We start from the raw sequence: 26,086 nt of genomic DNA, 5'->3' as shown, positions 1-26,086 counted from the left end.
ACAGGGAGCAAAGCTCAGCCCTGCAGCCATGGCAGGGAAAGGGGACAGTGGGGACAGCCAGGGGTGTCACTGCATCTTCCCTTTGGGTACAGCCAGACCCCCATGGCAGGGAAAGGGGACATTGGGGACAGCAAGGGACAGGGATGTCACTGCACCCTCCTGTTGGGTACAGCCAGACCCCCATGGCAGGGAAAGGGGACAGTGGGGACAGCCAGGGTGTCACTGCATCTCCTTTGGGTACAGCCAGACCTCCATGGCAGGAAAGGGACATGGGGACCAGCAGGACAGGGATGTCCTGCACCCTCCTATAGGTACAGCCAGGACCCCATGGCAGAGCTCTCCTCCCAGAGCTGGGGGTCCCACACCCCCAGAAGGCACAGCCAGGCCCTCTGCACCTGACCGCCCCGGACCCAACACCATTTGGGACCACAGGGGCCTCAAGCCACCAAACCTGTGACAGCATGCCACAGGGACTGGAGGCAAATCAACAGGAGAAGGGCACTGTTTCTAGCAGGGCACAGAGTGCCACTGCCACTGCTGTCACTGTCACCAGCCCCTGGCGATGGATGGAGGGGCCGGCTCGGGGATGGCCGGGAGCCAGCGCTGCCACCGCTCGCTCGCTGGGGTGACGCTGATTTCCCAAACACGGCACAGCGAATTCCCCAGCCCCCGCTAATCAGCAGCCGGCGCTTAATTGGCACAGCTCTGCCTGGCTGGGGTCTGTGCCAAGGAGGGAACCTCGGCGCTGCCGCCAGCCGCGGCCTCCCGTGCCCTCGGTGGGGACAGAGCAGGGACAGAGTGGGGACGAACCGTGGCCACCCACTTGGCTTGACCACATCGCTCATCCTTGGGTGTCCCCATGGCGGTGGCACCACGGTGTCCCCCCGAGCAGCCGTGCCGTGCCAGGGGTGACGCGGGTGACGGTGGCGCTGGCGCGAGCCCCCGGTTGTGTCGCTCCCAAACCTGCCAGCGCGAATCAAAGGAGCTGCCACGCACGCCGCAGCCCTTTCTTCTCATATCACTCACACCACTGCCACGCTGCATTGTGACAATGGGGTGTAATTAAGGTGTCAGCATATCATTTAGCCTTTTCAATATAGAACCGCGAGAGAGACAGGCTGGGAAATCTGCGGTGTTCTCTTTAATGAGGAGTGTAGGGGGGAAAGAGGAGAAGCGGAGGTAGTGGCTTGGCAAGGGTGGGACAAAAGGCACCTCTGGGGGGTTCTGGAGGGTGCAGGGCACTGGGCTGGCACGCTGCTGTGCTCTGCTGGGACTGTCCTGTCCAGGACGGAAAAGAGACCCTGCTAGGGCCAGGCACTGCCAAGGCTTTGGGAGCATCGCTGGGGAGCTGCAGGAGCCACCACACCTGGAGAAAGGGCCTAGCAGTGCCATGCAGGGCATTCCAGGTGTCCTGGAATACCCTACATAGCATTCCCAGGCCCTTTCCTTCCATTCCCACCTGAAAGTCGTGCTCAGATGTTGCTCCCACCCCGCGGGGGCCTTGCAGAGCTGTGTGGGACACACAAGGGGCTCATGGCATGACCATGACAAGGATGGAGCCACGTGTGCCCTGAGCTCACTCTGGTGCCACAGCAGCACCAGGTTTGGTCAGTGCTGCATCCACCACCTTGCTGTTGAGGCCATGTTAATATTTTTCCCAATTCCCAGCAGTTCAGACCATGGCTGCATCCCCACAAAAGTCACACATCCCTGTTGCCCCCACCATCCATGGGCACCACAGAGCTCCAGGGCCGGCTGCAATCCAGAGGGCAGCCAGCGAGTTCAACACCATCAATAATCCCTGATGGCTACAGAAAGAGCTTTCCCGAGGAATAAATTCTTGCTGCATCAAAAGGAAGCTGCAAATCAATGCGGGAATCGCTCATTCTGAACGATGGGAACTCGTCTCGCTACAGTGGGAAGCGTTAGCTGGGAACGAGGGGGGGACACGGGGCCGGGAGCACCAGTCCCGTCCATAAAATAGCAACAAAAATTAATGATGGGCCGGAACGGGAGCGGGATGATCCATCCCGGTGTGCCTGCTCATCCCGCCGCAGAGCACGGCCGCAAACTCCTGACCCCGCTGCCTACGGAGCAGCAAATCCCAAATTCCACTGGGATTTTTTTGTTTTGTCTCTGTACGATCCCTGACAACTTTTCCCGTGCGGCGCATCCTGCAGGTTCAAAGCCGCAGCGGTGGTCCCGGGGCTGCCTCCGCCTCCATCCCCGCCTTTGTCTGCGGCGGCTCCGGCTCTCAGGGCACTTGGGGAGAGATGGATGTGCGGCCCCGCCGAGGCAGACGTGTTCCAGGCGAGATCCTGGCAAGAGGTTTCCTTAGCAACAATAATGAAGTGTGAGCGGAGAGAAAAGCTCTCCCGGCTCTGCTCCCTCCTCTGGGGACTCCCAGCAGGTTTGGGGACCCCGGGAGGAGCGTTCCAAGTGTCCGGGATGAGTGCTGGAGATGCTGCAGATCCTGGCATCGGGATCAGCCGGGAGAAGGGATCTGGGTGTCAGTGCTGTGTGTGTGGAGAAGCCAAACCAGAGCAGGAGTGGTGATCCCAGCAAAGCCTGAGCATCCCACGGAGCAGGAGTGGTGACCCTGAGCATCCCAAGGAGCAGGAGTGGTGACCCCGGCATCCACGAGCAGGAGTGGTGACCCTGAGCATCCCAAGGAGCAGCCTCACCTCCCAAATCTCCACGCTGCCTCTGCTCAAGAGGATGGAGATGTACCACGGAAGCAGCCCCTGAATCCCAGCTCTGGTGGGAAACCCTGGAATGTGTGAGCAGCACCAGGAGGCACCACCTGCCCGGCAGGTCCTGTTGGGATGCTTGGGAAGTGGGATGTGCTGTCCATTCTCCGGGAAACATCTGCTGGAGCAAGGGACAGGGGTGGCTGTGCCAGGACAGCCCCTGCTGGTCCAGCAGGACCCTCCAGACCCCTCAGGGAGCTCCATCCCGATCCGAGCTCCAGCCTCAGCCCCACGCCCCCTCCTCCCGGCCGGCCGGGGGGATGGCACTGTGCCTCGAATCACAATTACAGTAAATAAATCCTATTAGAAAGACTTTTACTACCGCATGCTCCTCATTACAATCTGCCCGAACCCCCGGCTCCTGGGATCGCCCTGGTAATGAGGCCGGGATGGATGGATGTGGGGAAATTAACGCTGCTACAAGTTAATTTGTTTTTATTAGCAGGCTGGCAGGGGGTGGGGGGTGGGTGCCATCCCGCTGGAGCGGCGCAGGGATGAGGATCCCTCGTGGATCGCTGCGTGTCACCGTCCCCTCAGCCCCTGCCTGGCTGCTCCTGGCCTTGGGGACAGCGCTGTCCCACCCCAGGGCGGGACGGGCAGATGGCAGCGAGGAACCAGCTCGCTGGGTGAGGTCACATCTCATTAATAAAGGCTAATTAAGAGTAAATCATCAAAAAGAGGGGTTGGAGTTGCCTGAATAACCCACGCAGGTGCTGCTGGTAATTAACTCAGGGCTGTGACAGCTCCTGTGGCACCGGGGGGTCACCTGGAGCATCCCCGTCCCCATCCTCTGCCCCGTGGCCACCAAGTGTCCCCTCGTGCCCCCTGTGGCACCAAGAACCGTTCCTTGGGAACAGCTGGCCCTTGGAACAGCTGGGCCTTCCTTGGGCTTGGAAAATATAGATCCCACCGTTAATAATACATACATTTATTAAAATTAAACCACCGGCAGATATTACATCCAGCGGCACTGAATTATGGATAGACCTCAGCCCAACCTTTGTTTTTAATTAAAAAGCCCCTCTCAGTAATTCCATTAAAGCAGCAGCTTATGTTTTCCTCCTCTTCCCTCCCTTTCAAGCGCAATCCGGCAGCGTTCGGGTTGCGCTGATGAAACGGCTTTGAAGTTTCATGAATTGCTGATGTAATTGAATAAAAATAATATTAAGGGGAGAGAAGGGGCGGGGGGAGAGACAGAGACACAGAGAGAGAGAGACTTTTCTCTAAACCTAAATCCTAATGAAATCACCTTAGTGCGCCCAGCAGAGTGACAGCGAGCCGCTGGATTTGCGCATATTCCCGTAATCCTAAACCCATTAGGCAGGAGGCTCCGTGTGAACCACATGTTGCGGATTACAGCCGGGAAAAAGGCTCCCACAAAACCCCCAAACCTCCCTTTAATTGCCAGGGGGAGGTGCAGAGATCCCCCCATCCCGAGGGTGGGAGGTGCAGTTCAGATTCCCCCTTGCCAGCAGCTCATTAATGCTTATTTGAGGGAATTAAGGTGGGGACATTTCCAATTATTTTGCTGTGTATCAATGGAAATAGGAATTTTTGCCATCCCTCACCTGCTTTTGGAAAAGAGGCTGCCCCTGGGATATCCAGCTGGAGGGGATGAGCTCTGGTGGGTGCTGGTGCTTCCAGAGCCCAGGTGGGAAGGGGACCATGATCTCTGGGATTGGGAAGAGAAAGAAGATCTTCTCCTCATGGAGAGGAACCTGCTCTAGTGGAAAGTGTCCATGGCACAGAGCTGGAACAAGATGATCCTTAAGGTCTCTTCCAACTCAAACCATTCCAGGATTCTGTGATCCTATGACAAACTCGCCTTTCCTTTCTTCTCTCTCTCCTAATTCCTTCCTTCCTTCCCAATTCAAGCTCCTCTCCAGGATAATGCAATAAAGACATGAAGCACCTAATTTTCGGTGGGGGACAACAGACGCGACGGTGTATTTACCCAGTCAAACCACTATGAAATCCTACAATTAAGGCTTCAATCAGATAAATGCAATTACATAACACGATCTTATACGATATAATTAAAAACATCTGCAATCAAACCGAAGCCGATGGTACAGTAATCCTTAATCAGAAATTACCCAGCTCCAGCGGAGAGGTTCCATCCCGGAATCTGGTGGGACACGGTGGTGACGGTGCCATCCCTCACTGAGGAGGATGATGGCGGCCGTAGGGGGCTGGAGAGACCTTTGGGCCAGCCCATCTGGTCCCTGCCTTGCTGTGCCCCCAAATCCATGCCCAACTCCCCTAGGATACATCTGTGTGCCACAGCAGGCATGGTGGCACACAGAGGTCGTGCCACAAACAAGGAAAGTGTCCCTTTCCCCCAAACAAGGGGTCTCAGGCTGGCAGTCCTCATCTGCAGAGTAACCAGGAATTTTCACTGGGAATGGACTTCAACATCCACTTTTGGTTGTGCTGGCCGTGCCATCCCCCATCCTGCTGCTGCAGGGCGCTGTGCCCAGCCCTGGCGCGTCCCCGCAGCCGCCGGCTGGCACCAAATGAAGACAAATGGGCTGGGTGACACGTCAGCATCCATTAACGGCAGCGCCGTGCCGGGAACGCTGGGGACGTGCCAGCACTGTGCCAGCACCAGCAGGAGGAGCAGCAGCACCCCACCCAGGGGTCAGCAGGGTCAGCCTTGGGCTTCCACACCCCCAGAGCCTACCTGGAGCTGTTGGCAAGAAAAGGAGCTGGATGGGATCCAGCCCTGGCAGCACAGCCCTGCCATGTCCCCATTGCTCTGAGCCTCTCACCCCTGCAGCCCCAGCTCCTGCCCTCCCTCCCTCACTGGGAGCTTTTGGGGGTGCACACAAAACCCCTTTTTGCCCATGCTGGCTCATCTCTCAGGTGGCTTGGGCATCCCAGAACTGGATGTGGCACTCCCAGCACTGGAATGGATATCCCAGCACTGGAATGGATATCTCAGCACTGGAATGGATATCTCAGCGCTGGAATGGATATCCCAGCACTAGGGAAATGGAGTACCAGCACGAATGGTACCCCAGCACTGGAATGGATATCCCAGCACTGGAATGGATATCCCAGCACTGGAAGGGATATCTCAGCACTGGAATGGATATCCCAGCACTGGAATGGATATCCCAGCACTGGAATGGATATCCCAGCACTGGAATGGATATCCCAGCACTGGAAGGGATATCCCAGCACTGGCAGGGATATCCAGCCCATGCAGTGCTGGTGCTGCAGTTGTCCTGGGGGGTCAGGAGCAGCCTCGGGATGAGGCAGGAGCACCGACCCTGCCAACCTTTTCCACCCCCTGACCTTTCCCCAGCCCCTCTCGGAAATGCCACGGAGCTCCTCGGCCGGCCAGACGAAATGTCACGGAAGGTGGATGGAATATTTCCAGCTGCTGAGCTGGGCGCTGCGGGGGGTTTTCCTCAGAGCTGTGAGTGGCTCCAGAGGGAGCAGCGGCCGTGCTCCATCCTTGTCCCCATCCTTGTCCTCCTCCTCGTCCCTGTGCCACCCCAGCACAGGGCCCAGCCGCGCTCGGCTGGCTGCGAGCGTTTAAGCAGAATTGAGTGTGTGTTCAGGCACTTTCAAACACAAGTAATCTTCATCTGGGAGACGGGAAGTGAAATATGTTATTGCCGAGCACAGTAAATTACCCGTGCCAGCCCCGGCGGATAAAACATCGCCGTCGCCGGCCGGCGCAGTCACTCACCCGCGCCGGGCCGCCACCGCCCCATCAATTACAAAACAAACGGCTGCTGGTCAGCCTGGACACTGCACCGGGACTTGTGTGGCCAGCGTGGCACCGAGCTGTCCCAGCACCAGGCAGGCACGCAGTGCTGGTGGATGGATCCCTCCTGGAAAGCACCAGGTCAACAGGAGCTGGGGATGGACTGGCTCTTCCAGCAGCTCCTCCAAGCAGCTTGTGCCGGCTGGTTCAGCTCCTGCTCCCCGGAGTGGCCCCAGCGGGGTGTCCTTGTCATCGTGGTGATGCTGCTTCGTCAGGGCTAACGAGCTGCTCAGCTGCCGCGGCGGCAGAAGCACCCGGGGAAGGCGGGAGGCGAGCGCGCAGCTCCCTCTCCTTTATTTTCCTGGGAAAGACCTTCAGAAAGCCAATCCCGAGCCCATAAAATAAATAAAATAAATTCCTGCAACTTTAACAATCATTGTGTTGGATTTGGGAGATGTTATTCCTCGTGACAGACAAGGGCAATTATCTGCTATCCGCCAGCAGTTTTAGCCTAATTTCATTACTGCTGTGCAATTCTTCCCGAGCCGCCAGTCTATCACTGTCTCCCAGAAAGGATTAGCCGGCACTTTCTTCATCTTCAAATGAATTTTAGCTGTCATGCCCTTGATGAATAGAAGAGGGAGGACGGTGAACCCACGCCGGTGAGCAGCAGCCTGGCTGTGCCATGGCGCCAGCACCGGGACCGTGCCAGAGCATCACCAGAGCTGCCTGGATGTGCCCTGGGATTTCCTGCCATGCAGGATGAATTGGCCACAGGGTTTTCTTGGAGAGCACCCTGGAAATGGGCAGGGCTCGAAGCTGGTGACCAGGATCCAGGAGGGATTAAAATGACAGGATCTGTAATACAAGGAAATAATGAACACGCCGTGCTTCCCCCTCGCCAGGAGATGCTTATCTGTCAGCCCAGGCCACTGAGGGATAGAGAAAAGCAATTTCGACTTCAGAGCTGAAACTGCAGAGGATGTTGCAGGGAGAATGTCCAGGAGACGGTGTCCCAGGAGGATCCACCACGGTTCTGGAGCTGAAGGGAGAATTAAGGCCTCGTTTCCCAGGCACACGGATCCCAGCTCAGAGTGTGCCGGCATGCCTTGTCCCCGTGGCCTCAAGCTGTGCCAGGGGAGGGTCAGGAGGACACCAGGAGGAATTTCCTCATGGAAAAGCTGGTCAGGCCTTAGCAGGGGCTGCCCAGGGAGGTTTGGAGTCCCCATCCCTGGGGAAGTGTCCAAAGAAGGCCTGGATGTGGCACTCAGTGCTCCAGGCTGGTGACAAAGTGAGGATCGGGCACAGCTTGGACTCGATGCTCTTGGAAGTCTTTCCCAAGCTGAATGATGCTGGGATTGTGTGAAATAACAGAGCCCACCAGCAAGGAGAGCCCAGCTGGACACCCAGAGGGGGCACAGAGCCCATCCCGGGTCCCCCCAGGACGTGGGACGTCACCTCGCGTAAACGGAAGCTCCGGAGCCGGGGCTGGCACCGGCCCAGGGCTCCGTTATTTTTGTAAACGTTCATTCCCACCCGGCACAGCATCCTGGCAGAATATTTTAGCACCTTTAATGCAATTTCCTTCTCCCTCTGAAATATCATTTTAATAGAACCCAGCCACACCGTGTACCTGCTCCCTAATAAACCTCTGCGACTTTAATGAACTAAATAGCAAATTACTTTTTTATTCAAGAATGAAATTTCATCATATTCATAATTCATATTTTATTTCAGACATCTGCTGCTGATTACATTACATTTAACTAAAATTAGATGATGCTCAGAATGTAATTAAGCCCCTGCCAAATTCTCTGGCCCACCAATACCAGCCTCGCTCAGCGGGGGCCGCTTGGAACCTAATATGTAATTAGGAGCTATTTTCTAGCTGTTTTTAAAGTCTGAAAATTAGCTGCCTTTATTAATCACACAGACAAATATAAAGCAGAGCCAACGCTTGCTGAAATTTCTAAAAAGGATTTTTTTTTAATTATACACCACATAGCGCTGAGACTCATTTTGAATGTTGATTTGTTGTGCACTGACATTTTGACAACTAGTTCTCAATTTGTCTGTCGTAGTTAGGCAACAACAAAGCAGACGGTAATACTTAACTTTCAAAACCTTCAGCGTGCTGGGAGGGGAGAGGGATGGGGGGGGACAGGGGGGACGGGCTCCCCACGAGCTCTGGGAATGGGGGAGCTCCAAAATCCTTGGGGATGGGAAGCAGAGGGGACAAGGGAGGTGTGAGATGCACAAATCGCTCTTAAAATGGTTCTGGGGGGGTCCCAACTTGCCCCAGGGGACATTCCAAACCCTCCAAGTGTGTCTGAGGACATGCAGGGGTCCCAGTGCCACCTCCGGTCGCCAGGAGGGACCCCTGGAGCAGCGGGAGCCCCGGGGGTGTGAGCAGCCCCCCAGCCCCGCCTGAGTGCGCGCTGACATTTCCTCTCTCTCTCCCTGACCCTGTTCCTGCTCTCTCCGTGATCTCCAATAATGTCACTGCCTCCTCAGCATCTACTCAGCGGAGCAGAAAGAAGGCACTGCTGACACCGAGTGCAAACAAACAATAATACCATCTGTGCCTGCCAGGGCCGGGCGGGGAGCGGGGTCCGGCTCAGGGGAGGATGTGCAGGGGGAACAGGAGCCCCTCGGGGCACCAGGACATTCCCCAGGGATAGGGGGAGACACCCCGGCAGCGATGCTGCCCCAGGCAGCGGCTGTGAAGGACAAGGACGATTTTAAAAGGTGTTTTTATTCAAAGTGTTTTCCATTTTGTTGTCACCAAACACCGCTGACCCCCAGCTCTCACCTCTGCAATTCCTCAATCCCTCCTTTAGGCTGGAGCACAGCCTCCCCTCCCCGTCCCTGTGCTGGCTATTAGAGGCAAAGCCAGGCTCGTTAGTCTTGCTGCAGAGCTCGTAATGTGAAAAATGAAGCTCAAGAAAAATTAGCCAAATTACCAGGCTAATCCTTCAGCAGCAATCGCTGCCCTGCTGCACATCCGTCCCGCGGGGTGCCTGCGAGGAGGGGAGGGGCTGATCCGTGGGGAGAACACGCTCCACAGGCTTCAGTTCTGCTTCCAAAGCAGCAAAACACACGAGAGACAGGGCTGTGCCTCCTTCTGCCCCTCTCTGTGTCCCCATGAGGCACCAGTCCCATGGCAGCAGCTGCTCCTGCCCCGGGGTGAGGAGGGGCAGGGGTGGTTTTGTGTGTCCCAGGGCTCAGGAGTTGCAGCAGGAGGTTGGAACTCGGGGTGCACACATCCTGTGTGGAATGTGGGGTCAGGAACATCCCAGCCACCCCTCGGGTTGTCCCTCTGGGTGTAGCAATGCCCCTGCAGAGCGTTTGATGGAGCTGGTGAAGGAGGAGTTTGGAAAGGATGGAATGGGCATCCCGCGCTCACAGATGGATGTGAAATCTGTGCTCACTCCAGACTGGGACTGGCTCCAGCTGCTGACTTCGGCAGATCCGGTCCCTGTGGCACAGGGAAGGCAGAGCCCAGCAGTGCCTGTGTCACCCTGGAGCCTTCCCACAGACCCTGTATGGGTCACCCTCCTGCCATGACACTGCCACCGCCCTCCCTGCCCCGGAATGTCACCGCTTCCACTCTGCCACAGAGCAGAGCGGGATGAGCACTCAGGTTGGACATCAGGAGGAATTTCCTCATGGAAAGGGAGGTCCCTTCTGGGGAGGTTTGGAGTCCCCATCCCTGGTGGCATCCAAGGAACGCCTGGATGTGACACTCAGTGCTCTAGGCTGGGTGGGAAAGCGTGGATAAAACACAGGCTGGACTTGGAAAATTTTCCCAAACTGAATGATCCTGGGATTCTGTGAATTTCCCCTCAGTTCTAGTCCCCAGCCCTCAGAGCCAACAAGGCTCAGCCCCAGACATGCTGCTTTGAAGGGAAGTTCCCCGTGCTGGATCTGGCATCTCTTTGTGCCAACATCACAAAGTCGACACATGTAAGTGGTTAAAGTCAACACGCTCCCAGATCCTCACATTGATTACACTGTATTAGAAAATGGTAAATTATTTATCAGCCTTTCTGACTTGTGATTAGTGTAAAGCAGCTCTCAGATGCAAATTGGAATTGTAATTAGACATGTAGAAAGGCAGCATCTGAGACCTGCTTTCCTGAAGCAGTGTAAGGTGCTTTTTTCCTTTTGTATCCAACATAATTATCAAAGAACACTTTGCACATTAAAAAATCCATGGATTTATTAAAACCAGAGACAGTTTTACATGGGATCAGGGAACTAAAGCTGGTCACCATGATGCTAGGGGTTTAGAGCTACAACATCTCAGCTTCTCACTTGATTTTTTTTATCCCTGGGCTGGAAGGGGAAGGCAAATTCCCCACTTCTGCCAATTCATTACTCAGCTTTGAGTGAAGCGATTCTTGAACACAGCTACACTTAAAAACCCACTTAAAAAACCCACCCCAGACAAACAGAGTGATGATAAAACCCTCTTGGCAGGTACAGCAGAGACCACAGTCCCTCAGAGTCAGCTCATGACTCCCAGAGATTCTGGCCTCAGCCACTTCCCTTTCACTCTGTGGCACAGCTCATTAAAATTTCAGGAGTTAAAAATGCATTTACATTTGTGTAATAAGTCTAAATGCATTTAGGTTTTAGAGTTTGTCAACTGCAACTTATGGTGAGCTTTTGAGGACGTGGTTTGGGTTTCTTTCCCCTACTTAATTACACCAAAGTAAACCCAACACCAGGCAGGGTCAGGGCCATGCTGGTTCAAGAGTGAAGTGTGAGAGAACAGCTTTTACAAGGAGGAATTTTAAGCCTGCCCTTGGCCTGGAGCTGCCCTCCTTGCAGGTGCTGTTTGAGCCAGACCTTGCACATGTGAATAAAAACCAGAGCCTGACTACAGGACTCTGCTTATCAGCCCAGGCAGAGATTATGGAAAAGAGTGGAAATCAGTAATTTCACTAGAATTGTGCTTTATCTTGCATTTTAATTATCCAACACTTAATTAATAGCAGGGAAGAGCTGTATTAAAGGTTTCCTCTTCACTGGGAATGTAGTCCAGAAGAAACAGGGACCTGAGCATCAAGCCCTGAGCTGCCAAAGATGCTCTTCACCCAAAAACGTCACAGCACCATGCACATCCCTCCCTGCCAGCCCCCACAGGACAGCAGGGATGAGGGGAGAGACACCACATGCATCTGAAGCAGCAAAGTGTCATTATCCACCCTGGAATCCAGCCAAGCCCTCTCCTCCTGCCCCCTGGGATCAGCAGAGCAGTTGAGGAAGGAAATTCAAACCAGGATTTTTGAGAGCCTTGGTCAAACACCACTGGGTGGGTGCTCCCAGGTCCCCATTGCAGCCCCAAATCCCAGTGACACCAGGCCCCAAACTGGCTCCATACCCACATCTGGAGGCCCTCAGCCACACAGGAGAGGGGAAAGAAGTTTCCAGGCATGTGGGCACGCAGAGCCCCAAGGAGGTGGTGCCGGGAGCTCAGGGCTGCCAGGGCAGCAGCTCAGCTCTGGGCGAGTGCGTGCAGCACTTGGGCACTCAGGGAGGAGCAGCAGTGCAGGGTCACCCCGGGGGCCCCAATCTTGGTCTCCCAGCATTCAAATCCACAGGCACACAGGTCTTGCTTGGCTGCTTCCACGGCCAGAGGGGAGGTGTCTGCCAAGAGCAAGGCAAGAGCAGCCAGCGAGTCAGCTCGGCCACTGCAGGGAGAGGGAAGGGGCCATGGCTCCTCCAAACACAGCCCCTGGCACAGGGCCAGTGCCCTCGGGGGCTGACACACATAAATGAACACTCTGAATCAAGTTCACACTGCAAGCCACAGTGCCAGGCAGTGCTGGGACACATCCCACCCATCCCTCCAGAGCCAGAGCAGGGCTGGCAGTGATTCCTCTGCTCCCAGACCTGCCCTCCCCCCAGAGCTGTGAGGAAGAGGAAGATGCCCAAGGGGCTGTACTGACCTGGTGGCAGCAGGGTGATGCCACAGCCACCCCCACCAGCCCCTGTCAGCTTGCTGTGCAGGCTGTGGGACGCTGTCACTTGGCACAGCCTGTCCAGGGAGGGGTGGCCCACTCCGAGCACATTTAAGTGGTGTTGGTTTATGTCAAAGAATTCCTGAAAGCAACACAAATAGAGGAGATGAGCACACATGGAGACACTTCAGAGCAGAGGCAGCCCTGCCTTCCCAGCCACCCCATTTCTGCAGAAATTTGGCCACCAGCACCAAGGAGCAAGGTCAGGCCAGAGTATGAGCTGCTCATGTGTCCCCGTCCCCCATCACAACTTGCACAGTGACAGGGGTACCACAGCTCCTGCATCTTCCAGGAAAATCCTGATCACTGCAAGCTGCCAGCAGGAATTTTTTCCAGAGCTCTCCAATGCCCCCTGACTGCCTCTCCTCTGCCCTGTCACTGAGTGCTGAGCAGGAGGCTGTGCAAGGCCCCTCGCTGGCCGTGGGAAGGGCACTGAGCCAGCAGCTCTCATTCCTGGCTGTCACCCTGCCCTGCAATCCATCCAGCAAAGCCAAATCCAGGGACTTCTGACACGGCTGAGGCGTCGCTGGAGAGGTGACACAGAGGGACATCCCTTTGTTTGCTCTGTGCTGCACTTCTGCCTCCTCACGGGCAGGGAGCCAAGGAGCAGCACCATGCTGGGAATCTGGCACCCAGCTCAAGTGGGGTCGAGAGGGTCCTTCCCTCAGGGAGCAGCACTGAGTGAGCCCACCCTCCTGGCAGAGCTGTGGGAGCATCCCTGCCACGCTTCCCAGCCAGCCAGAGCTGCTACTCCTGGAGAAAGCTGCCCCAGCAGCAAGGTTCCAATGGGATGGACAGCACCACACAGAAATGGAAGTTACAGCTTCTCCCCTCCCAGCAGGACAGGTGAGGAATTCAGGAGCAGAGGGAAGGGCTTGGCCTGTGCTTGGAGCAAGTCTGGAGCAGGGCCAGGAGCAGACAGCAGCTCCCTGAGCACCACAGGGCCCTCCCAGCCCTCCCCCAGCAAGCAGCACTGAGCTGTTCCCTGCCTGCAGCTCCCGGAGAGCCAGGAGGGGCTCTGTGCACAGGGAGCACAGGGCAGGTGTCAGCCACATCCCCCTCCCTCAGCTCCACCCAGGAATCCTGCCAACCCCACACAGGAGGGGACTCTGCAGAAAGAATCCCTCTCCCCCCCCAGAGAGAGCATTTCTGCCCAGTCTTTGGGAAGAGCAAGGAGTGGGTGGCAGGCAGGGCTGAGCCACCACCCACTCCAGGCTGGGCAGGACACACGTCCATCCAGAGGCCTCTTTATATGCCTGAGTGAGGGCACAGCAGTGGCTGTGATGATCCAAGACACCTGTCATCTCCTGATCCAAAATCTGCCAGGAATCCGATGACAGCTTATGACACACTAGACTAGTTCCATGGTTCTGGCCAGAGCTGCACATCTCAGAAACAGCCCAAAAGATGTATTTATATATCTGTGTGCTGCATCTCATCAGCTGGGCCTCTCTGGGCTCCTCAAGCACAAGACAAAACAACAAGATTGAAGACAGGAACCTGCTCACTGCAGTGCTGCTGCCCGGGTGTGGGACACAAGGATGCTCTGGCATTTTCCATGTGAGGAGCTCAAAGCACAACTCAAATTATCCCTTCCCTTCCCTGTCCCCTGACACTTCTGACAGCCTGAGGATGTGGAATTAAGATGAGCTGTGTGAAGCTGTGCTGTGAACAGACCTCCCTCAGCTGATGGCAGCTCAGCCCACCATGAGGGGGCCAGAATCCCACCCTGGTGCCAAGGGAGCAGGACTCTGCTATGAATCCCATGGGAACAACCAGAGCAAGAGCAAGGACAAGCAGAGATCCTCCTGAGAGTCAAGGGGAAGCATCCAGATGCCAATAAGGACTGGTACCAAATGGTTCCTGAGTGTCCAGGCTGGCTCCCAGGGCCAGGCCAGGTTTGCCTCAGCTGGGACACAGACACACATCCCTCCCCCAGGGGCTGTGCAGCAGCATTACAGCACTCTCAGCACTTCTTCCACTTGGAAGCCTCTTCCTCCCCCCTCCCCAGCCTCTGCTCTTTGAGCAAAGCCAAGACAAACAGATCTTTGTGTGCACCTCGTGCATCAATGTCAGGTCAGCTCTGGGCACAGCTCTGTCTGTGGCTCTCTGGAGCCAGGATGAGCCTGGAGCACCAGGAGCTGGCTGGGAACCAGTCAGTCCATCACAAACCAGTGGCTCTGGGCTCTGCTCACCCCAGCCCTGGCAGTGACAGAGCTGTTGATTCACAGGCAGTGACTGCCAGAGCTGTGGCACTCAAATGTAAGAGAAACAAACCCTCCAGAGCCACAGGTCCCCAGAGCCCCAGCCCTGCACACAGCTGGGAAGAGGCACCAGCAGCAGCTTCTGTCTCCTGGCTCCAGGAAGGGCATTAAAAGCAGCACACCCAGACCATGGTTTCACTTAGAACTGAACATTTCCTGCTATCACTTTTTTTTTTTTTTCCCAGACCTAATGTTCTTTAAATGACATTTTGATGTTCAACAGTAACAGTGGCTAAAAATACTGGCAAGCAAGCCCCTTACCTCCAGCACAGGGTAATGCTCTGCTGATGGATTTGCAGGCATGGCTTCCAGAACACTTTGGCACTCCTGAGAAATGGCATCGATGGAGTCCAGCACTGGGTTCATTATGGCAGGGAACTGGAAAGGGGGAAGGAGGGATGTCAGGTGCCTGCTTGCTGCTCTTCCAAAACCACTGGGAGGAAACTGGTCCCAGTCTCCTTGAGCTGGGCAATTCCTCACTCATTCCCAGAGCAGGGTGATGGTAACCTACTCCTGGCTGCAGAAAAGAGAGGAAGAGAAGGAAACAGGCCAGAGGAAGGAACTGCTCTTTTCATGGTTGCAAATTGGTGATTTTAACTCCTGTTAAACTGGAGGAAGGGAGGAGATGAGCTGAAACCCCATTCCCAAGCAGCTGAGATACAGGAATACAGTGGCTACAGGAGAGATGTCCCAGAAGATCCTGTGGGACCTGCAGTCCAGGGTTATCTCCCAAAGGTTATCCCCCACATCTCCATCCCACAACCACCTGCACCTTCAGGATCTTCTCCTTTACACCAGCCACCAGGATCTTGGTGCTCCGAGGGACTTTGGTGTTGGTCAGCAAGATCCTCAGTGTGGGCACCCTGGAAGCAACAGGAGACAGAGAACCCCAGAGTGCTTTGGATTGGAAGGGACCTTAAAGCTCATCTCATTCCAACCCCCTGCCATGGGCAGGGAACATCTCCTGGCCTCTTTCCTTCACACTCTTTAAGGCTACAGCTTATTCTGCCTCAAAAGGCCTCTTTGAGCAGGAACCCAAGATCAGGAGTCCCATTCATTTTATAAAACTTCAGCAGGTGTTGCAGTGCTGGCTGGGCTCAGGCTTGTTCCTCCTGGATACAAGGAACAACTGTACCAGAGCTATAAATAGGACTGTAATGTATTTACTAAAATCCATGTTTTTCAAGCAAATTTTTTCCTTTGAAATACTCTCTACAAGAGTAGCCAGCAGTGGCCATTAACTGCTAATAGAGCAATTTCATGCACTGTGGAAGATTTTAATGGAGTCAGATTATACTTCTCTGGCAGGAGGCAGAGGGAACACTCAGGACCCAGATTTCTCTCTGCCAATGGCTTTTCCCACCACCAGGTAAGCACAAAGTTCCCCCTCCCCACAATGTCATTTGCTGCCAGGAGCAGATCCATTCCTGCTGCCCATAATGCCATGAAATTAATATTGATCCTTTGTGCTGTGTTCATCTAATGTCAGATAATGACCAAACGTTTTATTGTCCCCATCCACCCCAACAACTGAGGCTGCCCACACCCAAAATGGGGCTGCAGAGCCCTTCCCACACTCCAGCCATCTCCCATCATCCTCATACCCTCCAACACCCACCCAGAGCCTCTCTGACATGTTCCACCCACCGTGTGTGAGGGTTATTTTTAAACTCCAATATTACCTCTTTAACGGTGTGATTTTTCCTGCTTGGTATCTCAGGGCTCCACCTAAAGTAAAATACATGTTATTGTCTCAGCAGAGAGCGAGCTGAGAGATAACACAGAAGGTTTTTCATCTTCAGAACCTCACCCAGAGCCTGTGACAGTAATTGCAAGAAACACCAGCTAAATGAACCATGTTCTCCAGCAGCACGGCCCTGCCTCACCCTGCTGCCTTAATGAGAGGGTCTGGCTGGACATGCTCAACCCAAGGCCTTTCCCTCTGCTCTGCTCTCCTCCAGGATCACATCAAATAATTTTTGAAAAGGCAAAGAGTTTGGCCAGCATGAAGCCTTTGCTGAGAAAACAGAATCCAGCAGAGCCAAGCACATGGGATTCCATGGAGTGAACTGGTGTGCACTGGTGTCAGCAGCCATCCTGCAGCATGGAATTTCATTGTCCAGAAGGAATGTCTCACTTGGCTCCTACCCTCACAGAGCCACTGTGATTAGGTCTCATTAGAAAGATTATTAACAGTCTCCAAGGACACTTTCAAAACACTGGGAAGTCTCTGCTAATTGAAACTAAATGACAGCTGTCCAACTGCATTTTCCCCTGCTTTATCCCCGGGACAGGATTAGGTTTCTTTGTTCACTGCAGAATGTTTCAATATCAGTTATTTGCAGCAAGGTCTCTGCCCTGTGGCACCTGCCTGGGGGGGACAGAGCTCTGGTGCTCCTGCAGCCCAATCCCAACATTCCAGCTGGCTCCAGGCCCAGCTCCCAGATGGGGCAGACTGAGAGAGGGGAAGGATTCCCTGTGCTCAGGCCAGAGCAAGGAGCTGAATTTGGGAGTTTCTGCCTGAGAAGCAGCAAAAACACCTACCCCAGGTGCCAACAGCATTGTCCACACCCGATGGATTGCCATGGATCACCTGCTCCCCTCGGAAGGCCCAGCTGTTAATCAGGGTCAGCTCTTCTTCTGTCCACCTGGAAGGCAAGGAAATAACTCCAACCAAACCACTCCAAACCAGTGGAGAGGGAGGGATCACGTTCAGGGGGAAGATCCCAGCTTTGGCCTGGTGTAGATCAGATTTAGTCTGGAATTCAAGTCCAGACTCGTCCCCACCTCACCAAACAGGGAGTGTTAGCACACACACTGGAAAGGCTGAGGGAGCTGGGATTGTTCAGGAGAGGAGAAGCTTTGGGGTCACCTCATTCCAGTGCCTGAAGGGGCTACAAGAAAGATGGACAGAGACTATTCACAAGGGCCTGGAATGACAGGACAAGGGGCTTTAAGTTGACAGAGATTGACAGGTTTAGATTGGATACCAGGAAAAAATTCTTCCCTGTGAGGGTGGTGAGGCCCTGGTGGGCAGGGACACCTTTCACTGTCCCAGGTTGCTCCAAGCCCCATCCAGCCTGGCCTTGGGCACTTCCAGGGATGGAGCAGCCACAGCTTCTCTGGGCAGCCTGTGCCAGAGCCTCACCATCCTCACAGGGAGGAATTCCCAGTATCCCATCTAATCCTGCTCTCAGTCTGAGCACAAAACCTCTGACCCTCCCTGCACACCACAAGTCCATTCAACAGGTATTCCATGCTGGGGCAGAGGCACAAATCCAGATTTTGGGAAAGCCTCACAGCATCTTACAAGGCAAGGCAGAAATTCCAAGAGCCACCTGCTATCCAGAAACTCTTCCCCTTCATTCCTGCTTCCCTGGGCCTTGGCTGAATGTCCTTATCCATGTCCACACACCTTGCATTCCACCTGCCAGGATTTAATCTGGGAGCACTCAGCAAACAGCTCACAGCAGCAGCCTCAGGAACAGGAGTAAACCACTTGTTCCTAATCCTCTTTGAGAGGCTGCAATTCCTCCCGACACAGGAGCCTTTCTATCCTGCTGTTCTTTTCTTGCCATGGGAAGCAAAACCCTTCTGAAGTCTGACACCCCCAGCTCTCTGCACAGCAGCTGGAAGGCAGGAATTATGCTGGATCCATGCTGAAGCCACGGAGGGTGAGCAGGGAATGAAGACATCCTTGCTGTAACACTTGGAGCTGCCTTTTTATTTCCCAAATTTGGGAGATTTGCTCAAGTGCTCCCAACAAGAACCTGTTTCTGGGTCAGAACACAGAACCACCCTCCTTGCTGTCTCACTCTCAGCCCCACACAACAGAGGTTCTGCCCCTCCAGCTTTGATTTTGAACAGCTTCAAACAGAGCTCCCTCTCACAGGGGCACAGCACTCCAGGCTTCCAAAGGGGAGCTCCAAGGGCAGAAGGAAAGAAACTCTCTTTCATCAGGTACTGATAAATGGGAAAGACAGGCAGGAGATCAGGGGGAAATGTAGCACATGCAGAAAAGAATTCATGGGAAATGCGAAAGAAACCCCGAAAGGATCCTCGAGGCCTCAAAGCAAAACCTGGAAGATGCTCAGAGCCAGAGGAAACTGAGGTTGAAAAATTTCAGTGTGTTTTATTTGATTGAAAAAATAAGGCTTTTTTTCCCCTTTTTAGGTATGTTTTTCTGACCCTAAACAAGGGAAACAGGGGGAGTTTTACAAAGTCTGGGACAGGGCTGGGAACACTGGGTATGGACAGGAGATGGGCTCAGGGTGTCATTTGTGGTGACAGCCAAGACAGACCAGCAGAAGCGGCAGTGCCAGAACTCGTGCAGGCAAAAGGAAAGGTGGGGCACAGAGCTGTGCATGCCAGGCTGGAATTCCTTACCTGGCTGTGGATTCTCCCTCCTGCAGCGGGCAGGAGATGGCTCCACACAGCATGAGCAGGGCTGCAGCCAGGCACACAGCATAGGCAGCACTGGATCCCAGCCCTGCTCCCGTGGGCAGCTCCGAGCACACCACGATATCCACGCTGGGAACATCCCTGGGAAACAGACACACACACAGGGACTGGCACAAGAACCCTGAATTTCACCCCCAGACAACATCAAAAAGGCAAAGAAGCCAGTTAGGACTGATCACAGGGAAAGGTGGGTGAGAACTGGCAAATCAGCACATGCATCTGACACACTGGGGCTGCAGGAGGGCTCATTCCTGAATGGAGCAGCCTGGGCAAGCACTTGTGATGGAATAAAGCCCTCCTGAGCTGGATCCGTGATTGGCACAGCTTGTCAGGCTGCTAGAAGGGGCTCTTGGTAAGTAAACTTTCAGAGGTTGTTGTAAACATATTTCTGAATAAAATGTAAATATCCCAAATCTGTAATTGCACAGCCACATCCCACTGGAGCAAGAGGCTGGCAGGGAAGATGGAACATGGATATATCCACACGTCCCTTTGCTCCACCTAGGTTATGTTACTGACCCCAAAATCAAGCCCAGGAGCTTTTCAGGGCTGCTGGATGACAGCCCCAGTGCCACCCTGAGACTGCAGGGAAACCACAACCAGCTGCACATCTCAGCTCTTTATCCTTGGGTTTTTTGGATGAGAAGATGGAAGTTGGGCTCTGCTTTGGTTTCTGGCACTGCCCTGAGCACCCATCCAGTCACACACTGATCACTGATGGTGCTGGGCAAGGCTGGGAACTGGAACAGCCCCAAGTTCTCAGTTTTAAGCAGATTCAGCCCATAAAGAGATCAGACTTAATTCACATAATAAATTCACAGTTTATTTCTGCTTTTCCAGCCTAAGCCAGGATGACAGGAGCTGCCTGCTGTGGGGAGGGGTGTGTGTGTTGTGACTGTGGCATGAACTGCTCTGGTTTCAGCCCTCAAAACTAAGTGAGAGCAGAGACTCCCAGCTCATCTGCCTGAAGTACCCACCCAGCACCAAAATTTTGGGGCAGGAGCAGAGCCTTACCCATACTTAGCAGAAATGGCCAGGCACATATACAGGAAGGCAAGAGTGGCGAGACTGTCTGGAGCTGAGGCCCCAGCAGCAATTCCAGCAAACTCCCTCAGTGCATCCAGCTGTTCTACACTGGGAGACTTGGACTCATCACCATCAGCTATGGAAGCAAGCAGGGGAGAGTTTAAACACTTAAAAACCAGGGAATTGCTACACTGAGAGCAGTATTTCCAACAAAACCTTCTGTTACAGCAAGCAGAAACAGCTGGGGCCAATTTCAGGTTCTACCTGAGGATCTATGATGAAATAAAAGCAAAATCTCCACCAGGCACTCTGAAATCCAAAGGTTTCCATACTCCATATTTCCAAATGTTTCCCTGCCTACACCTGCCATTGCATCCATCCACAATCACTATGGAAAACATGGCAAGTCACAAACTCTTCATTAAAGGACGTGGATTTTGGAACTGGGTTATCCTGGGGCTCCAGCCAGTGCAAGGTGCTGCAGAAATTTATTGTGAGGGCTGGTGTGGGACAGACAAGCAGGAAAACAGACCCAGGCTGGCTGGAGCCACAACAGCACCAGAACAAATCCCTGGAACCCAAACCAGGAGGGGACAGGGACACGCACGGACACCTGAGCATCAGCGGGGCCACAAGGGGAATGTAAATAACTGAGAGGGGCAGGGACAGGTCAGTGAGCAGGGTTAGAGACAGCGAGACCCCAAAACACTGCAGGGAGGACAAATAACCCCACGGGGGTCCCTGCAGAGCCACCCCATGGAGGGGGTCCCAGCACGGTCACCGAGGTGTGGCAGGCACCGAACGGTACCGAGAGCCCCTCACTGCCCCCGGGGCAGCTCCTCCTTCCTTCCCCCGGCCCTTGCCTGCGATCCGCTCCCGCAGGGCCCGGAGGTCGGGGGTGTCCCAGCTCCTCCGGACACCAACGCCGGGCAAGGAGACGCTCAGCCGGCCCTCAGCGCCGGGCCGCAGGCGGAGAAATGTCCGCAGGTCCAGCGCCACGGCCAGGGCCACCTGCGGGCGGAGAGCGGGGGTCAGCGGGGCCGGGCAGCCCTTACCGGGCCGGGCAGCCCCGGTTTCCCCGCCGTGCCCTCACCTTGCCCAGCACCACGGCGTGCTCCCCGTGCAGGATCACCTTCCCCGGCGCCGACACCACCAGCTCCCGCGTCCACATCGCCGCACGGCCGACGGTGACTGACAGCCCCACACACCAATCGGGGCCGCGCCCTGCCCCGCCTCCCTGCTCTCAGCCAATAGCCGGGCGTCGTGCGAGGGCGGGACTTTGCGGGCGGCCAATGGGAAGGGGGCATTGCGGGGTGGCGCGGCGCTGGGGTGACAGCGTGGGCTGGGGGCGGGACGGCGGCGGGGACGGCGGCCGGCAGGGATGTGGCGGCGAGCGGCGGTGGCGGCGGGACGGGGCCTGCCGGGGATGGCGGGGCGGCGGTGGCGGAGCGGGGCGGGCAGGTGAGCGTGGGAGGGCCGGGACCCCCTCACGGTGTCGTTGAGTCCCTCACGGTGTGTGCCCCCCGGACGGTGTCCCCTCACGGTTTGTGCCTCCACAGCCCCGAGCGCGCCGCTGCCGAGCGGGCCCCGAGGATCTACACGAGGACGGGAGACTCAGGTAGAGCCCGGGGGGCCCCGGGGGCCGCGGGCAGAGCTCCCCAGGCGGGCCCTGAGCGCCTCCCGCCCTTCCCAAAGGATTCTCCAGCACCTTCACCGGGGAGCGGCGGCCCAAGGGCGACCGGATCTTCGAGGCCCTCGGAGCCACGGATGAGCTGAGCTCGGCCATAGGGTAAGGACCGGCTGGGAGTATCCAAATCATATAGAAAAGTATGTTTGTTATGATTTCTTTATTCCCAACTAATTCTGTTTTGTTTTTTTCTCTCTACCCAAGGCTGGCCGGTGAGTTTAGCAGTGAAAAGGGTCACACGTTTGTTGATCAACTTCATAAAGTGAGTATTAATGATAATCTTCATTCCCATTGTGCTATTAAAACATGGACTCCTTAATTTTAGCCACAGTGCTCCCACTGACACACAGGAATTCAATACATTTAGTATTTCAATATCTAAATCTTTGAGACTTCCTTGATTGCTCTCTAAGAGGCAAATTTCTTTAACCAAGAAGGAAGCTGGTAGATGAAATTATTAGTTATGGGCAGACAGATTCATCTCTAGGTTTATTCTAAGTTAGATTCACATATGAACATGAGTTTTGTTGTAACAGAGCTCCAGGTTTGAAACTGGGACACAAACAACCACAAGGGCACAGCAGTGACCCAGGTCCTGCCTGGGCAGCCTGTGAGTTTGGCTGATCAGCTCTGCTGAGCACTGGAATGCAAAAAGCCATGGCTGGCAGTGACAGCAGTTGTGGTTTCTGTCCAGGTGCAGTGCATGCTGCAGGATGTGGGCTCCAACATTGCCACACCACTCTCCTCAGCCAGGGAGGCTCACCTCAGTAAGTCCTGCCTTTTTTGGGGTGGCACAGCCTGGTGTGGGTGCTGGCATGCTGAGTGTTTGGTTTCTTAGAGCTTGCTGATCCAAGATAGCAAAATGAGAGCTCAGCTTGTTGTCTGAATCACTTTTCTCCAGCTGATTCTTCTCCCCTCTGTAGAACGAACATCATTCAGCGAGAAGCCCATCCTGGAGCTGGAGCAATGGATTGACAGCTACTCAGAGCAGCTGCCTCCCCTCAGAGCCTTCATCCTGCCTGTAGGTGCTGCCTGTGCCCCTCATTTCCTTGGGGTGGCCCTGCTGCTCTGCTTACCATGGGAGGACAGCCTGGGAGGCTGCTATTCCCATGGGCAAACACCAAGGGAGAAGCAGAGCCAAGGAGCTGGGAGTTACATCTGCCCACCCTGCTGTCCCTGCCTTGCCTGGTGTGGCACAGGGCTCAGTTCCATGTGTGAGGGAGGGCAGGGGGGCTGGCCCTGTCCCTGCCTTGCCTGGTGTGGCACAGGGCTCAGTTCCATGTGTGAGGGAGGGCAGGGGGGGCTGTCCCTGCCTTGCCTGGTGTGGCACAGGGCTCAGTTCCATGTGTGAGGGAGGGCAGGGGGGCTGGCCCTGCTGGGGCAGACCCTCAGGGGTGTTCCCTTGCTGTTCCAGTCTGGAGGCAGGAGCAGTGCTGCTCTCCACCTGTCCCGAGCCGTGTGCCGCAGGGCTGAGCGGTGGTGAGTGCTGGGCTGGGGTCACCCTGAGGAAATGGGCATGGGGACACCACAGTGACAGCAAACCAGGGCTGGGCTGGGGCTCCAGCCAGGCTTTTGTGTGTTTAGCCCAATTCCAGGAGTGCAGGAGGCACAAAGCCAGGCTCTGTTCTTCCTTGTCCAACCTTAACCTTTGGGGATTCTGCAGCCTCATCCAACCTGACCTTGGATGTGTCTGGGGATGGGGCAGCCAGAGCTTCTCTGGCCAGGGAAGAATTTTTTCCAGTATCCCATCTAACCCTGCCTCTGACAGTGGGAAGCCATTCCCTGTGTCCTGTCACTCCAGGCCCTTGTAAATAGTCTCTGTTCAGTGATTCCCATGGATGGGAGGAGCAGAGCAGGGGGTTTCCAGGACAAACACAAACATTTCTGGCATCATTCACCCCTCCCAGATCCCCCTGGGATGCAAAAATCCTTCACTTCTGCAGGAGTCAAGGTGGGGACCCCATGGTGACATTTGGGGTGGGAAGGTGCTCCAGTTTTTGTGCACTCAGAGCTGGAAGATCAAACACCAGCATTTCCCTTTGCTTTTTCCAGTGTGGTCCCTTTAGTCCAAGCAGGGGAAGCAGATCCAAACGTGGCCAAGTATTTAAACAGGTAAAAAAATAAAATCCCAAACAATTCCCCTGTCCTACTGAAGCATTCCCTTAATTCTGGGAATAAAACTGGGGGGTTTGCTTCTCAACAAGCTTCTCTTCTGGAATAAGATCATTGATTTTCCTGCTTTTCCCTTGCTTTCCAGGCTCAGTGATTATCTCTTTGTCCTGGCACGTTATGCTGCAATGAAGGAAGGGAAGGAAGAGAAAATCTACATAAAACCTGAGCCCTAGCTGGGAGCTGGAATGTTTTTTATCTTGATCATGGAAAACTAAATCCAGCTGACTGCTTTTGTCCATCAAGGAAGGGAGGGAGAACAAGCCTGGACTGGAAATGGGAGCTGCCAAGGATTTCCATGTGAAATAACCAGGACCTTGTTGATAAATCCTGAGAGGAACAGAATCACAGAATATCCTGAGTTGGAAGGGACCCAAACACACCTGTCCTGTTCCCTGGGCCTGGCCCACACATCCCATGTGGGGATGGCTCTGGAGCCACTGCTTCTCCCAGCTGGGAGTTGAGGCAGGAGAATTCCATAACATTTTGGAGATCCTTCATTTCCCTGGGCAGCAGCAGGTTCTGTGGGAAGGCTCTGACAGGACTCTGAGGAATGATGAAGGGAAAACAATCAGGAAAACAATCAGCTCCTCCTCTGAAGTCACAGTGCTCGTATGGAGCAGCAGCTGGAGGCCTTTGGGAATTGTGTCCATGGCTCTGAAATAATAAATGTGAATTTCCTTGTACCAAAGGGCCACAAACTGTCACGTTTTAACAGCGAGCCCTGTGAGCTTTGCTGCTCCAAGTCCCTTCCAATCCATCAGCTCTGGCTGGAGCTGAGCTGCACAGATTTACAGGAATGCACCAAGAATTCCTTGGCTTTGCTGCCTCTCGTTGTGCACGTGAGGAATTCTCTGAGCTGACAATCCAGGGCATCCTCTGCCAGGCACAGCATGGAGGGGGTGAAGCAGGAAAGGCCAAATCCCAGGGTCTGTGTGCTGGGGGTGTCTCCACGGGGAGCTGTCCCTTGGAATGGTGGGACCAGCTGCAGGAACAGCTGGGGGAGCAGAGCCCAGGGTTTGGCAGCACTGAAGGTGCAGGAAAAGGGTGTTGGGGTGAGGAGCAGCACCCCAAGGGCTCCTGGAATGTTTCTCCATGGAACCCTCGGCAGAGCAGGCTGGAGAGAGCTCACAGCCACATCACACACACAATTCCAGCTTTGCACTCATGTCCAGGCTGCTTCCAGCTTGGAAATACAACTGGGAAGAACCCATGTGAACCCTGCTGGTGTAATTTTCCCCCCCTGGGAATTCTGTGGGCTGCAAGGTGGTGATGCTCACCTAGAGCTTGTCCTGCTTTTAGTGGGGCAGCTTTTAAATCCATCCTGCCCCTTTTCCCATTCAATTATTTGAGTAGAAGCAACCTTAAACTTGTTCTCCAAGGAATCTCTGGCTCTGTGTCCCTTTTTGGGCAGTGAGGAACGCCCAGGAATGAGTGAGGAGTGCCCAGCACTAACAGATCCCCCATCTCATCACTCACCTGGGTTTGAGGCAGATATTTCATGGCTCTTGTTAATGCACATTTTTCATGGAGTAATTTTCCAAGCCTCAGCCTGGAACACATCCCAGTGACAAATGCTCTGGATTTGGATGGTCCCATCAGCTGCAGTGTCACCTCAGCCATTCCCTCTGCCTGCTCCTGCCAGTTTTACGAGAGCTCTGGCTCTGGGACTGAACCTCAGGAATCAAGAGGCTTTTCAAGTTTAATTTAATAAAATCCTTTGCAATATAAATTCTTCATGAACGCTCCATAAATCAGCTTGGGGAGGGATTTATAGTATTTCCTTTTTTTTTTCTTTCCAGCTGGGGGGAAGAAATCTCACTACTGTTTTGGGACCAAAGCTGGCATTGTTTGGATTGCAAGGAGAAATAAATCAAGCTGCTACACTTAAAATGATGGAGAGATTAAATTTACTGGGGTGCTCCCAGCTGCCCTCTCCCTCTCCACCCACTGCAGTTGTTTCTGGAGGGCTGAGGCAGAGG

The 26,086-nt window shown here is 54.6% G+C and overlaps 2 protein-coding genes across 2 annotated transcripts; one reads left to right on the top strand and one right to left on the bottom strand.

Moving 5' to 3' along the window:
- Nucleotides 1-10,664: 10,664 nt before the first annotated feature.
- MVK (mevalonate kinase) lies at nucleotides 10,665-21,468 on the bottom strand. The gene is made up of 10 exons (XM_064726930.1): nucleotides 21,342-21,468; nucleotides 21,112-21,259; nucleotides 20,237-20,384; nucleotides 19,148-19,303; nucleotides 17,306-17,409; nucleotides 16,444-16,489; nucleotides 15,534-15,624; nucleotides 15,023-15,139; nucleotides 12,426-12,579; nucleotides 10,665-12,123 (listed from the first exon to the last, which is right to left on the bottom strand). Exons 1-10 carry the CDS (start codon nucleotides 21,417-21,419, stop codon nucleotides 11,972-11,974), a joined length of 1,194 nt encoding a protein of 397 aa, XP_064583000.1. The 5' UTR covers nucleotides 21,420-21,468; the 3' UTR covers nucleotides 10,665-11,971.
- A 152-nt stretch (nucleotides 21,469-21,620) lies between these two features.
- MMAB (metabolism of cobalamin associated B) lies at nucleotides 21,621-25,991 on the top strand. Its single transcript, XM_064727080.1, has 9 exons — nucleotides 21,621-21,709; nucleotides 21,808-21,866; nucleotides 21,944-22,037; nucleotides 22,140-22,197; nucleotides 22,630-22,702; nucleotides 22,859-22,956; nucleotides 23,350-23,414; nucleotides 23,988-24,047; nucleotides 24,193-25,991. The coding sequence occupies exons 1-9, from the start codon at nucleotides 21,630-21,632 to the stop codon at nucleotides 24,278-24,280; spliced, it is 675 nt and encodes a 224-aa protein (XP_064583150.1). The 5' UTR covers nucleotides 21,621-21,629; the 3' UTR covers nucleotides 24,281-25,991.
- The last annotated feature ends 95 nt before the right edge of the window (nucleotides 25,992-26,086 follow it).

Source organism: Zonotrichia leucophrys, chromosome 15 (assembly GCF_028769735.1).
Source record: "Zonotrichia leucophrys gambelii isolate GWCS_2022_RI chromosome 15, RI_Zleu_2.0, whole genome shotgun sequence".
Classification (NCBI taxonomy): Eukaryota; Metazoa; Chordata; class Aves; order Passeriformes; family Passerellidae; genus Zonotrichia; species Zonotrichia leucophrys.
The sequence above is the reverse complement of the archived record's forward strand: the minus strand, read 5'-3'. Positions and strand labels throughout refer to the sequence as shown.

Coding starts and splice junctions, on each gene's coding strand:
- MVK (XM_064726930.1), bottom strand. CDS start 21,419: ATGTGGACGCGGGAGCTGGTGGTGTCGGCGCCGGGGAAGGTGATCCTG. Junction 17,410..19,147: donor GAGGGAGAATCCACAGCCAG/GTAAGGAATTCC, acceptor CTTGCCTTCCAG/GTGGACAGAAGAAGAGCTGA. Junction 12,124..12,425: donor CATCACCCTGCTGCCACCAG/GTCAGTACAGCC, acceptor TGCTCTTGGCAG/ACACCTCCCCTCTGGCCGTG.
- MMAB (XM_064727080.1), top strand. CDS start 21,630: ATGTGGCGGCGAGCGGCGGTGGCGGCGGGACGGGGCCTGCCGGGGATG. Junction 22,198..22,629: donor TTGTTGATCAACTTCATAAA/GTGAGTATTAAT, acceptor GTTTCTGTCCAG/GTGCAGTGCATGCTGCAGGA. Junction 22,957..23,349: donor TCAGAGCCTTCATCCTGCCT/GTAGGTGCTGCC, acceptor TTGCTGTTCCAG/TCTGGAGGCAGGAGCAGTGC.